Below are 12,471 nucleotides of genomic sequence, written 5' to 3' on the forward strand. Positions count from 1 at the left end.
CAGCTGGTTAACAACAGGTAGAGCAGGTAATTTCTTATTTTGACTTTAAACAGTCAATGGCAATGTACCAAAGTGTGTAATGTGTAATATTTATCAAATATACAGCTTGATCTAACTTGAAATGGATTTTTTGTTAAATAGTTTTTTATTTTTATTTGTGTGTGTGGGGGGGGTGCTTGTGTAGGTTTCGTCTAGTGCCATTCCTGGTGGAGCTGCGAGCGGTGATGGACTGGGTTTGGACAGACACAACTCTGTCTTTGTCGAACTGGATGTGTGTGGAGGACATTTATGCCAACATCTTCATTATTAAATGCAGCCGTGAGACAGAGAAGGTACAACGTCTATTAGTACAGTGACACAACAGCAGAACAAATGTCTTCATCTGAGATAAGGATAGTTGAAGATAAAACTACTTTAAAAGAAAAAGGCTCATAAGAAACAGGTGTGTGCACAATGTACAATGTGAGCAAACACAATTAGCCATAAACAAACAAACCTTACATGTGTTTTGCTTGTTTAACTATTCATCAGCGATATGTTGATTGCCCACGAGCAGCCCTTCAACCCTAGCACATTTCATTGAGTAGATGACTCCTGTGTCCACACCTTACTCACAAACAGACAGGTCTCAGGTTTTCCCCTGAATACATTACTGGAGACAGCTGTTTTTGAATACCCCATGGTCTCACCACTAGAACCATCCACATGATGAATGTTTCTGGCAGCATCATGGGCAACAGCTTGTCTATGCTGGCTCATTTGAAAGAAGCTGCAGCTATAGCTCCATTCTGAACACTGTATCTGTGAAGTGACAAAACTGCTGTGTTTATCCCTCGCAAATCATATGTGAAAGTAGAAAAATGACTTTAGCTGGCTCCTTTCAACTCAAAGGAATTGCTGCTCCTTAGGGTTGGGTGAGGAGACAGAAGACAGCCTTCAACTCTAAACTGCTGTTCGATTGTATTTTTCTTATATGCATTTTCAAAAACAATTGAAATTGTTATTATAATGGGTTATGTGTTTATTATCTGTAAAAATTTAATTTTCTTTTCTCAGAAATACCCACAGCCTAAAGGGCAAAAGAAGAAGAAGATAGTGAAATATGGAATGGGTGGACTCATCATCTTCTTCTTGATCTGCATCATCTGGTTTCCGCTGCTCTTCATTTCATTGGTCCGATCAGTGGTGGGTGTGGTCAACCACCCAATTGATGTCACAGTGACTGTCAAGCTTGGAGGATATGAGGTAATAAACTATAAATATAAACTATACATTTTTTATAGCAGTATTTTCTACTCTTCCTCTCAGTCACAGTCTATCAAGTTAACTCCCTGCCGAAACTTATCTAACCTGTTGAACAAATAGCCTAAGTGATAAACACAGTGTGGCTGATCTTCCCAGCAGCTGGGCAGCAGCCTGAAGGTGTGTCCTACATTTACATGATGAGGTGTTTGGGATGATTCCATCTTCGAACTGAAAACTGCATGTGGTGGTTTTAGGTTGTTGTGTACTCATATATGTGGTACCTGTGAGGCTGTACTTGCTCTGATCTTCTGGTGGGGAAATGTGACTGATATTATTAGAGGTCTCTGCCAGGGCTTACTGGCATATGCTGAATGTCATAATGCAAACTTTGCATAGATTCATTTTATTAAGCTCATGAGAGTGCTGTTGGTGCAAATGTAATATGGGTTCAAATATAGAACTCAGATGACACAGCATGACACAGTTGGCAAAATGTGCATAATCTTGAGTGTTTGTATGTGTGTATCCAGCCCCTGTTTACCATGAGTGTGCAGCAGCAGTCCATCCAGCCCTTCACGGAGGCTGAATATGAAAACCTCACTCAAAAGTTTGGAGACAATGCGGTAAATTCAATTTGATTTATATTCTCTGTCTGAATGTACTGTCACCATATGTCTTTACTGTTGTTTGAGTGGTAACAAAAATGTATCTTTTATAAAGTAGCTGTTAACATGGAGCTACTGTGGTCCTCAATAAATCTAGATGGAAAAGTTTGACTCTTGGATAGTTCATTGGTACTTCAGGATTGAGTTATGATCTTCACATCCAAAAAGTCCCTTTTGTTTTGTTCAGTTTAATCTGCTGTGAGGTTTTCATCACAGCACCACAGAGATTTAAGTTGCAGCAGATATAGCAAACTTGACATGTTCTTCTTTGTGTTACCATAGAGCTCTACATTTGAAATATGCCAAATGAATAAATCCATATGTAAACCTCTGTTTTTTTGAATAGCTCCTGAAAGAAAGGGGACAAAAAAAAACAATATCCTCATTACTTATCTATTTAATAATTGTTAAGCAATTACTTTTAAGTAAATTCCCTTAAAAACAATTATTTACAGTGCATGTCCTCATGGATGACACTGACTTATTTGATTTTGCATGGTGGTTATGTGTGTGTGTGTGTCTGAATTATGTTGCTGCCATGTATACCTGTCTTTCATGCATGTTTTGTGGGTCTGTGTGTCCAGGTAGCCATGCAGTTCATCACTCTCTACAGTTATGAGGACATTGTGACGGCCATGATTGAGGGTAGTTCAGGATCAGTGTGGAGGATCAGCCCTCCCAGCAGACAGGAGGTCATTAAAGAACTACTTGGAAGTCCTGTCGACCTAACACTACGTCTCGCGTGGACTTTCCAAAGGTAAAACTTCTGGCCATACTAGAAAATTGCATTATACTATTATACGTTATGCATGCATGTAGTACCACCAAAGTATAATGGGGTGATTGTCCACTAGCTTTAAATGCAGAAAGGGTGTCTGCCTCCTGAGCGGGTTCCACCGGAATCGCAGGAACAGCAGTTTTTTAAAAACTAGCCAAATACATTGGCTGATTTCTCAGCATCCTTCTGAGACAGGGGGTTTCTAACTCTCATAAGGTTGTACAGCTGGAAGAAGAGTGTCCTAGAGACTTTTTATAAATGGACATACAGAAATTTTTCTAATCTTAACAACCACTCAAAATGCTTTACTTTCACAAACACACATAGAGCACATACTGTTATCAATCAGAGGAACCTGTGGTTGTTCTAATTTTCCTCTCATGATAAGCAATTAGATTAGACGTATTTAGCACAGATTCATGATAAGTAACACTGTAATAACATAAAGGAAAGGGGAGTCAGATAACCCAGTGGGCTTATTTTGAAGCTTCTATACCTAAATATTTTTTTAAATTTCACAAAATTAGACAATACAAAGTAGACATGCAGAAAATAATATGACTATTAACACTAACATGTTTAGCCCATCAAAAACAAAAAACAGCAAGACTAGTATGAATACAAAAGCAAAAGATATGTGTGTGTGAAGTGGACAAGTGTGCAGATGTATTTACATGCATGTCTGAGGTTCTGTCATTACAGAGGGCTCAAGGTTGAGTGAGCAGCTTAACGTATAGTACAGATATGTTGTGTATACAACTTGATAGCAAAATGTGTATCTGGAGGGATATTAAGGATACTAAGGAAGTGATGCAACACCTGTAAGTTGCGCAAGTTGGATACTAACATACCTCACATTCTGCACAGTTCATATTAATTATTATAAACAGAAAAACATCAGTCCGTGTTATTTGACATGGTGTAAGAAGAAGTCAGAATAGAGGAGAGACCTGGGCTGAGGTAAGATACTGAATTTCAGGATTCTGGAGAGCTTCAGCTTCAACAAACCAGGGAAAATGGCTGAACTGTAAGCAGCAATTCCTACATTATTGCGCAGCAACAAAGCTAAATGAGGTGGACAGAGAATATTTTGTACTCTGAGAAACTATGGACTTAATCAAAAGCAGGAGCAAAACATTGGGTTTGGCATCTTTTAGTTTTATGCTCCAAGTTGTTGGAAAGGTCTGCCTGAGGATCTGAGAGCTGCTGGAATTGTAAATGTGTAAGTGTGTAAGTGTAACTAAAGGTTTTAAAAAATAAGTAAATGTCCGATTAGGTCCTCTACTATATCAGTGATATTACTGCATACATGTGATGTATCTTTGAATGTTTTAAATGCTAATAGCTGATTTTAGCTTTCTCTTTTCTCTGGACGTTGCTCCTTGACAGGGACCTGGGTAAAGGAGGGACGGTGGAACACACCTTCGACAAATACTCTATAGACCTGGAACCTGGGAACCCAGTCAGAGCAGATCTGGCCTCACTACTAGTTGGCAATCGTACTAAACCTGTGTACGTGGACTATCTATGTGAAGTGCTTTGTGTTTTATTTAATACATAGAATTGTATCTTAAAGATGGTATCTTCTTTATTTCCTAGGCTTGTTCCTAATATGTTCCCTAACTACATCCGTGCTCCCAATGGAGCTGAGGCCAAACCCGTGAGTCAACTGTATAAAGGTCAGAGTTACTTTTTAAATATATATAATATTTTCTACATCTTCACATTTTCCAGGCCTTAAAGTGTCTTAATGACATGTGAGTAACCTGGTGTCACAGAACACTTTGTGTCTCACAACACTAAACAATAAATCTGTCTGAGTGCCTGTTTGTTCCACTGTTGAAGTGGTATTGTCTACCAAGTTTATTTCCCTGAGTGGGCCTGTTTAGTATCTGGATCACTCACTTTGCCATCATTGGGAGAGGTGCATTGGGAGAAAGCATGTTTTTATTCTGATTACGACATTAACGCCATTCAGAAGAAATAAAGACAAATGAGTGGTTCTTACCAGCTTTGTTATTAAGCCTACACTAAAGTCACCACATAGTAGACACACAGTGACCACATATATTCTGTGGTCATGTCAAATCAAATTTCTCTGTTAACTATTCAAAATACTGTGTAACAAAGACTGCACATGACACCTTCTGTCTAACTTGGCCGGCTAAAAAACCACCTGGCTTTGAAACATGTGAGGTTTAGTTTCAAAGTGATGTTAGACAGTGGTAAAGGTTTTAAATAAATATATATAAAAAAAGAAGTTACAACATGAAAAACCAGACCAAATCTTCAATGTTATTTTCATCAATCTATTTATGACATGATATTATATTTTACTGCAGTTGGTTGTCGTATGGATCACTATGATGAAAACTTAAATTACACATTTTTATGCATGTATTCATATTTGAAACTCAGGAACAATAATGGATTATTTCTCACCCCGCTCCATAACCCAGTGCTGCAGTCATACACACCTTCCAGTGTCTGCTTTAACACAGCTGATTGGTTGTCTTGTAGATAATGAAGACGGTTACATGAATATAACCCTGTCCCTGATGAGTGACCGCTCACTGAATGACAGTAGAAATCAGGAGTGGTGGGACATTGCCATCGCAGGATGTGCCGCCTCCTCATGTGGAGTTCTACCCATGGTCATATTCAATGACAAAGTCAGTCCACCCAGCCTCGGCTTCCTGGCGGGATATGGGTAAGAAACATACACACACACACACAGTGGATATTATTATATATTTATGATTCACGAAAGTCCATAAATGATTTTAGGCAACAATTTCAAAAGAAGCTGAGGATGAGTCCAGGACCTGTCAGCCTTTGTTAGTAGCTGAGATTTGGGAATAACAAGCAGAACCACATCAACTGATTTAAGGATGTGCACAGGAACAAACAGGAGTCAACAAATCAGTGATACAGTTAGTATAAATAAAACTCATATGTATGATGTATTCGCCTTGAATAACTATGAATAAGTCAGTGACGAATGCAGATTAAAGAGAAGTTTATTTTTCTAAAATGTCATCCCACTCATCTTGAAAGTCTCCCACTGCTGTCTTACCAATAGATCTTGTGATGGTTTAAGGTTTAAGAGATGAGGGATTAGATCATATGGACGGGAAACAACCCCTTTGTTGTGGGGAATATTCTCCAGTATTTATCTACAGAGGAAGCAACAGAAAATACTTTTAACAAATCTGAAAGATCTGAAAAGGTGATTTTGAATTACAGGGGTAATTGACAGAAGGAGGCAGACTTATACAGATATTTTAATGATACATAATAATAATAATAATACATCTCCTATGCTTCACCCCAAAGGCATTAACATTCAGACATTGGCAAGGAGAGGAACAGAATTGGAATTTGTTTGGTTTCTTTAGTGGTGTTAAAACAGTTTCCATCTTGGCAAGTTTTGACTAGCTACAGGACTATGATTTAGACTAGAAGGGAACAGTGGGGTACAGACCAGTGTCAGGGGCACAGGTGTGTATGAGACTTCCTTCAACTGCACCCAGGTAGAGACTGAATTTCTAAGGCCATCATGTCAATGGGCCAGTGCAGTTTACCAAATGTTTCTCTTGAGTGAAGAATTCAAGGTAACAATGTGGCTAGTTCTTAAAAATACAATATTACATTGTCTGCATGAAAGGAGGGGCACTCGATTCATTCAGGCATAACTATTGTTGGGTTATGCCTTTATGAACCCCACCCCTTATTGGATGTTAAAAACATATTCTCCTTCCAGGATTATGGGTCTGTATGTGTCCGTGGTGTTAGTCATCGGAAAGTTTGTGCGTGGCTTCTTCAGTGAGATCTCCCACTCCATCATGTTTGAGGAGCTGCCCTGTGTGGACCGCATCCTGAAGCTGTGTACAGACATCTTCCTGGTTAGTTTGTACACACACACACACACACACACACACACACACACACACACACACACACACACACACACACACAGACACACACACTGTGTGTACATTTAGCACACCCATGTGCTCACACTTCAAAGACAGAGTAAGATGAAACTTCCAAATTTGTGTAAGATTTCCTTTGACCAAGAAATTTGAAATATAGCTGGTCTAATCATAAACATTTATTGCTTTTTCTTTTTAATAATACATCCATGAAAAGCACAGTGTTGTCACCGTGCCCCAAACCCCCCTCAATACATTCATGTTTCTGTGTGTTTCAGGTGCGTGAGACAGGAGAACTGGAGCTGGAAGAGGAACTTTACTCCAAATTGATCTTCCTCTATCGATCTCCAGAGACGATGATCAAATGGACGAGAGATATCCACACCCGAGAACAAGACAGATACTGACTGATTATGTTTGGATGTGATAGAATACAATGATATCTGAAGCACACTGTAAAGATGTCCAAAGGGACTGCTCATGGGAGGCTTCATGAGGACACTCCTTATAACTCCTAGAGTGGACATGAACCTACAGCCAAGGACACACATGAAAGAAGATGTACATTCATAGATAAACTGGAAGGAACATCTGTTGCTGTTGCTTCTTCACGAGCTGCCTGAGCGCTTTCATCACACCACTTTACACTACAGACGATTAAAAGTGGAACTGCAGTCCCACTGTGGTGGGATTCATGGCAGCTCGATGTCCACTTGATGGACTACAATGTCCCTGGAAGGCACAATCAGTGGTCAAATTGAGCTGTATGTTAATGGTCAGAGGTTAAAGGTAAATCACAAAAGACATGTATTCCTAAACTCTATGCACTGTGTGGCTGAAACCTGAAACTAACTAAAGTTTGAAGCAGCTGGAGCTACTGCATACTGACTGATCTGAAAACAATAAAATGCTGTTGATCAAACTCAGAAATGTTTTCAAAAGTAACAAGCATGTCTTGTAGTAACCATATTTCTTGGACTTTACATCATCAACCAACGTTTGACAAAGAAATTTGGATTTAAAAGGCCATTTTAGCTTATTTTTGTCTCATCAGATGTTGCCAAGTTTGCTCCGGGCCACCACATGTCCCGGGTTTAGGAGCAATACACAAGGGATCCGTTTTCTTGGGGAAATAGCTTGCTGATGTAGTTCAAGCTGGTTGCATTTGACACTTTAAAAGCCAAGTTAATTTCAATTTGATTCTTACTTAGTGGGGCAGCAACAACATACATATCTCAATAAAATAACCCAAACAATAGTGCTTGGCACATCAACTTACTGGTTCCTCCTTTAATTATTTAATTTTAGTCCAGGGCACCAAAAGTCCTCTACATTGAAAAAACCTGGTGCTAGACCACTCAACAAATACACTGGTTATAAAGTGAATATTGATTGAAAAGTTAAAGAGCTGATGGCCTCTGGAATGATGGGCTGGACTCATCACTAAAAACTAATTTTACTGTCCCTTGAGCCCCTGTCCTCATCTCTCTGACTGAATTTATTTTCTTTGTTCACTTTCCTGTTGAGGCCTGTTATTCCCTCTAAGTAGAACTAAGACATGTTTCAATAACTTGCAAATATTTGTACTATTTCAATGTGTCTTTGGTTTGGACAAAGAACTGTAATGATTGCAAGGTATGTGGTCAAATCATGTGAAATAAATCTCACCAGGCTTGCGTTTGTATCACCCTCTGTGCTATTACACAATAGAATTGTTGTTGTATATGAAACAGACATAGAAGTGTTAGCAGCTCAGCTATGATGCAGATATTAAACAAATGATAGTTTTCCATCAGATGTAGCCCAAGAACCCGAGCAGTTAATTTACAGGGGATTAATTGTGTGTTGTTTGATTTGTGGTCATTTGTGTAGTTGTTTGGGAATATGAACCACTTAGACAAAATATTAAATGATCATGGACTTAAAGTTGGTCCTGTATTATTCACATAATGAAAATTTCTATGGTGCATATTCCTAAAAAACGTTCTATAAAGGTCATCAATAGGGGCCCTCAGGTAGAGCTGCAAGTCCACTGCCTACTACACCACAAGTTTTGTAAATGTATTAAATATGAAACATGAAGGTGCTCTCAGGTCTAGACATACAAGGTTATCTTATAATCGATGAACAGGATGGGGCAAGGTAAGACAGGGGCATCTGAGAGCAGTGTTACTGTTCCTGACAGGGCCAACTCACACAAGTGAGTGGCAGTAGTTTTTTTATCCAGTGTTTTAAGTAGAGCTTCCTTAACACACTGGTTTGAATTGGCCCAACCAAAATGGTGACTGCATGAGGTCAATACATCAGGTTCTGAACAATAACATAACTTCCTGATTTGGAGTTCCACTTCCACATGAGTAAGATAGGATGTGTTGGCAGTCTAAACTAAAAACATAATGCAAAGATGTTTGCTGCTGTCACTTCTTCTCCAAACATCTTTGATGAAATCAATGATGAGAATACGTTAATTTTTGACTTCACTTAATTCAGTTATTCTTAGCTGGAGGGGAGTTATTATTATGGTCTGTATTTATATCACACTTTTCTAGTCCTGATGAACACTCATAGCTGGTCTCAAAACAGTGCATCTATGTGCAGCACTTTCTCTTATGAGAGTTATTATTATGAAGCAACTGTCCGGCCTCCATCATGTTTCATATTGCCTACAAAGCTCCTGGACTTCAGTCGACTCAAGATTATTTGAATCACTGCAAGAAACTGTTGTCTCATGTCACACCAGTTCTCATACTCAGATGCATGAGGTGAGAGCTTTATTATAAGAAATGCATTGTGGTCAACTATATCATGGGTAGATTTATATTCAAGTTGCAAACCAGTAGTTCAATATTACACTTCCATCAAGTTTGGGGGCTCTGATGGCCACCTTAAAAATGAATGGACAAAATTAAAGATATCTTGACATAAGAATTAGAAAACACCGGATCCTACATTTCCCATGAGATCTTGATGGCTTCTAGTGTTTTTAAAATTTGTGCTTCCAGCTTGTTACATGTCTTTCTGGTATATAGGCTGTTTGTCTATATGTTTGAACTTTAGTCTCCAAGTCGAAGATGAAAAATCGTCATCAAGGTTATTTTCTAATGTCTAGTATTTTAACCCATGTGTACAATGAAGACAGACTTAGCAAACTCAATTAAAGAGGATTTATCGCAGGACTGTTGGGTTAGACTGATTAGTTTTATCTGTAGTTCCCTAGAGATACATCCCAAAAGTTTGATTTCCACTCAGTACCTCTCACCTTTGCTACACATACACCATCTATCTTTGGAAGTAGTAGCCTAATGGACATTTTCAAATCCTCAGATGAAACCACATCTGGGTATTAGGTTTTGACCATTTGGCTAAAATCAAACTCAGTATTTTCATATCATCATTCTATTAGTAAAGATTGGCTCTGTGGTGTTTGGATGGATTCCTCTTAAAATGGAACACAAACTGTGGATAGTTCTCACATTAAGGTGCTACTTCCTGTACATAATGACCAGTTTACATTTTGACTCCTGTTTCCTGTAACTAACTGTTTGGCTGTTCATAATGTGCCTTTCAGTGCATGCCATACAAAAAAGTAGCCTGATGATGAGTTTTAACATTCTGTTTCATTTTAAGTCAGATTAAATCAAATCAAATCAAATCAAATTTTATTTGTATAGACCAAATTCATAAAACACATTTTGCCTCAGAGGGCTTTACAATCTGTACAGGTAGTGACACCCTCTGTCCTTAGACCCTCGGCTCGAGTGAGGGAAAACTTGCTCACAAAAAAAACCCTTTTAACAGGGAAAAGAAGGTGAGAGAAAACTTAGGGAGAGCCACAGAGGAGGGATCCCTCTCCCAGGATGGACAGACGTGCAATGGATGTCACGTGTACAGAACAACGCATCAGAAACATATTGTACAATTACAATGAAAAACAATGATTACAGTAGCAGTGGTTAGCAGTGGTGGTAATATGTAACAATGCTACAATAATAAGTAGCATTTTTGGGTCCAATTACAAGAACTTCAGTTTTGTCTGAGTTTAACATCCGAAAATTGAAGGTCATCCAACTTTTTATATCCTTAAGACATTCTTGAAGTTTAATTAACTGATTGGTTTCATCAGGCTTGATCGATAAGTATAATTGGGTGTCATCGGGATAAAAATTAAAATTAATGGAGTGATTCCTAATAATGTGTGTAAAGGAATCATATATAAACTGAATAGAAGTGGTCCTAGCACAGAACCTTGTGGGACTCCGTGACAAACTTTGGTATGTACGGAGGATTCATCATTGATATGAACAAACTGGGATCGATTTAAAAAATAGGACTCAAACCAGCTTAAGGCGGTTCCTTTGATGCCAATATGATGTTCCAGCCTCTGTAAAAGAATTTGATGGTCAATGGTATCAAATGCAGCACTGAGATCTAACAAAACAAGTACAGAGATGTGTCCTTTGTCTGATGCCATTAGGAGGTCATTTGTAACTTTAACTAGTGCAGTCTCTGTGCTATGATGCACTCTAAATCAATTAAGAATTGATCACAATAAACTGACACACAAAACTGCTCATTTAACTTGTGTTATTCTACATGTCATGCACAGGTTGGCGATCCAATAAATGCCTTTATTTCAGGAACATTATCATTTATTTATTTTAATACATGCAAATGACTATTTCACTTTGTACTCCCATAGTCTCTCTTTCTCCTTTTCTTTTTCTCTCTCATTTCAGATATCTCTGACCCTGGAACCTCAGGACAACAACTTTTACCATTATTACTATTATTAATTACAATATTTCAGTAGTTACCTATTATATGAATTGTGCCTGTCATCAATAATAATTACACTGTTATTGTTTACATTTTAACTAGTCAGATCTGATACCTGATGGTGCTCAAGTGTACCTGGTCTCTCTCGCCTCTCTCTCTCCCCCTCCCCACTATCTCTCTCTCTTCTCTCCCCTCTTTTCCACCCATCTCCCCTCTCCTCCCCATTTTTCTCTGCTCACCCCAACCGGTTGAGGCAGATGACCGCCCACATTGAACCTGGTTCTAGAGGTTTCTCCCTGTTAATGAGGGAGTTTTTCTCTCCACAGTCACCAAAGTGCTGCTCATTGTGGGAACTGTTTGGTTTCTCTGTATTAATAAGATCTTAAATTCTTGACCTTCTACGTAAAGTGCCTTGAGATAATGTATATTATGATTTGGTGCTATACAAATAAAATTGAATTGATTTGAATTAATTTATAATAGTCACACACTGTCATGGATTACTGAGACACTCGAACAGAATGAAACCTGCGTTTATTCAACAACTCTGTTTTGCCTATGATAATTCAAAATGTCTGTTGTGAAAATCCCCTTGCTGTGGGATTGTAAAAACGTGTGTTTGACTGTGTCTTTAGGTTTTGACAGAGAAGTTGCAGAACACCACCATGTGGACAACAGCTGGATGTTTTAATTATTTTGGTTTGGTCTACGGCAGTCAATCAACAGGCAAAGAGTTAACTCTATAACACATTTGAGTGACAGTCCCTACATTTGCACTGTTATGCAGAAATTTGAATATTTATGTGTGTGTGTGTGTTAGTGTATTAGGAAAATAAACTGGCCGAAAACCGTATAGGAAAACAAGTAATAAAATAAAAAATACTGATATAAATGAATGAATTAATAAAAAAGTAAACTAAATGGAAAAGTTAATTGATAGGCAAATAGATGTGGAAGCAAAACAGAAATATATATTTAACATTAATAGACTAATTAATGTCTAAATAAATACATCTTTTTTGCATGTAATGGCGCATCACATTATTTTTTAGTAGTTTATACATATATGCAT

At 38.2% G+C, this 12,471-nt stretch overlaps 1 protein-coding gene across 1 annotated transcript in view; it reads left to right on the forward strand.

Annotated features, from left to right (window-relative positions):
* piezo1 (piezo type mechanosensitive ion channel component 1 (Er blood group)) overlaps window positions 1-8,301 on the forward strand; it is a 76,283-nt gene extending 67,982 nt beyond the window's left edge. The window contains exons 46-54 of the mRNA XM_020103574.2: window positions 185-332; window positions 1,057-1,245; window positions 1,776-1,868; window positions 2,495-2,667; window positions 4,078-4,200; window positions 4,288-4,367; window positions 5,209-5,398; window positions 6,452-6,593; window positions 6,902-8,301. Of these exons, the coding sequence (XP_019959133.2) occupies window positions 185-332; window positions 1,057-1,245; window positions 1,776-1,868; window positions 2,495-2,667; window positions 4,078-4,200; window positions 4,288-4,367; window positions 5,209-5,398; window positions 6,452-6,593; window positions 6,902-7,030 (1,267 nt within the window). The 3' untranslated portion in view covers window positions 7,031-8,301. The remainder of the gene's footprint in view (window positions 1-184; window positions 333-1,056; window positions 1,246-1,775; window positions 1,869-2,494; window positions 2,668-4,077; window positions 4,201-4,287; window positions 4,368-5,208; window positions 5,399-6,451; window positions 6,594-6,901) is intronic.
* Window positions 8,302-12,471: the final 4,170 nt, after the last annotated feature.

Source organism: Paralichthys olivaceus, chromosome 14 (assembly GCF_024713975.1).
Source record: "Paralichthys olivaceus isolate ysfri-2021 chromosome 14, ASM2471397v2, whole genome shotgun sequence".
NCBI classification, from domain to species: domain Eukaryota; kingdom Metazoa; phylum Chordata; class Actinopteri; order Pleuronectiformes; family Paralichthyidae; genus Paralichthys; species Paralichthys olivaceus.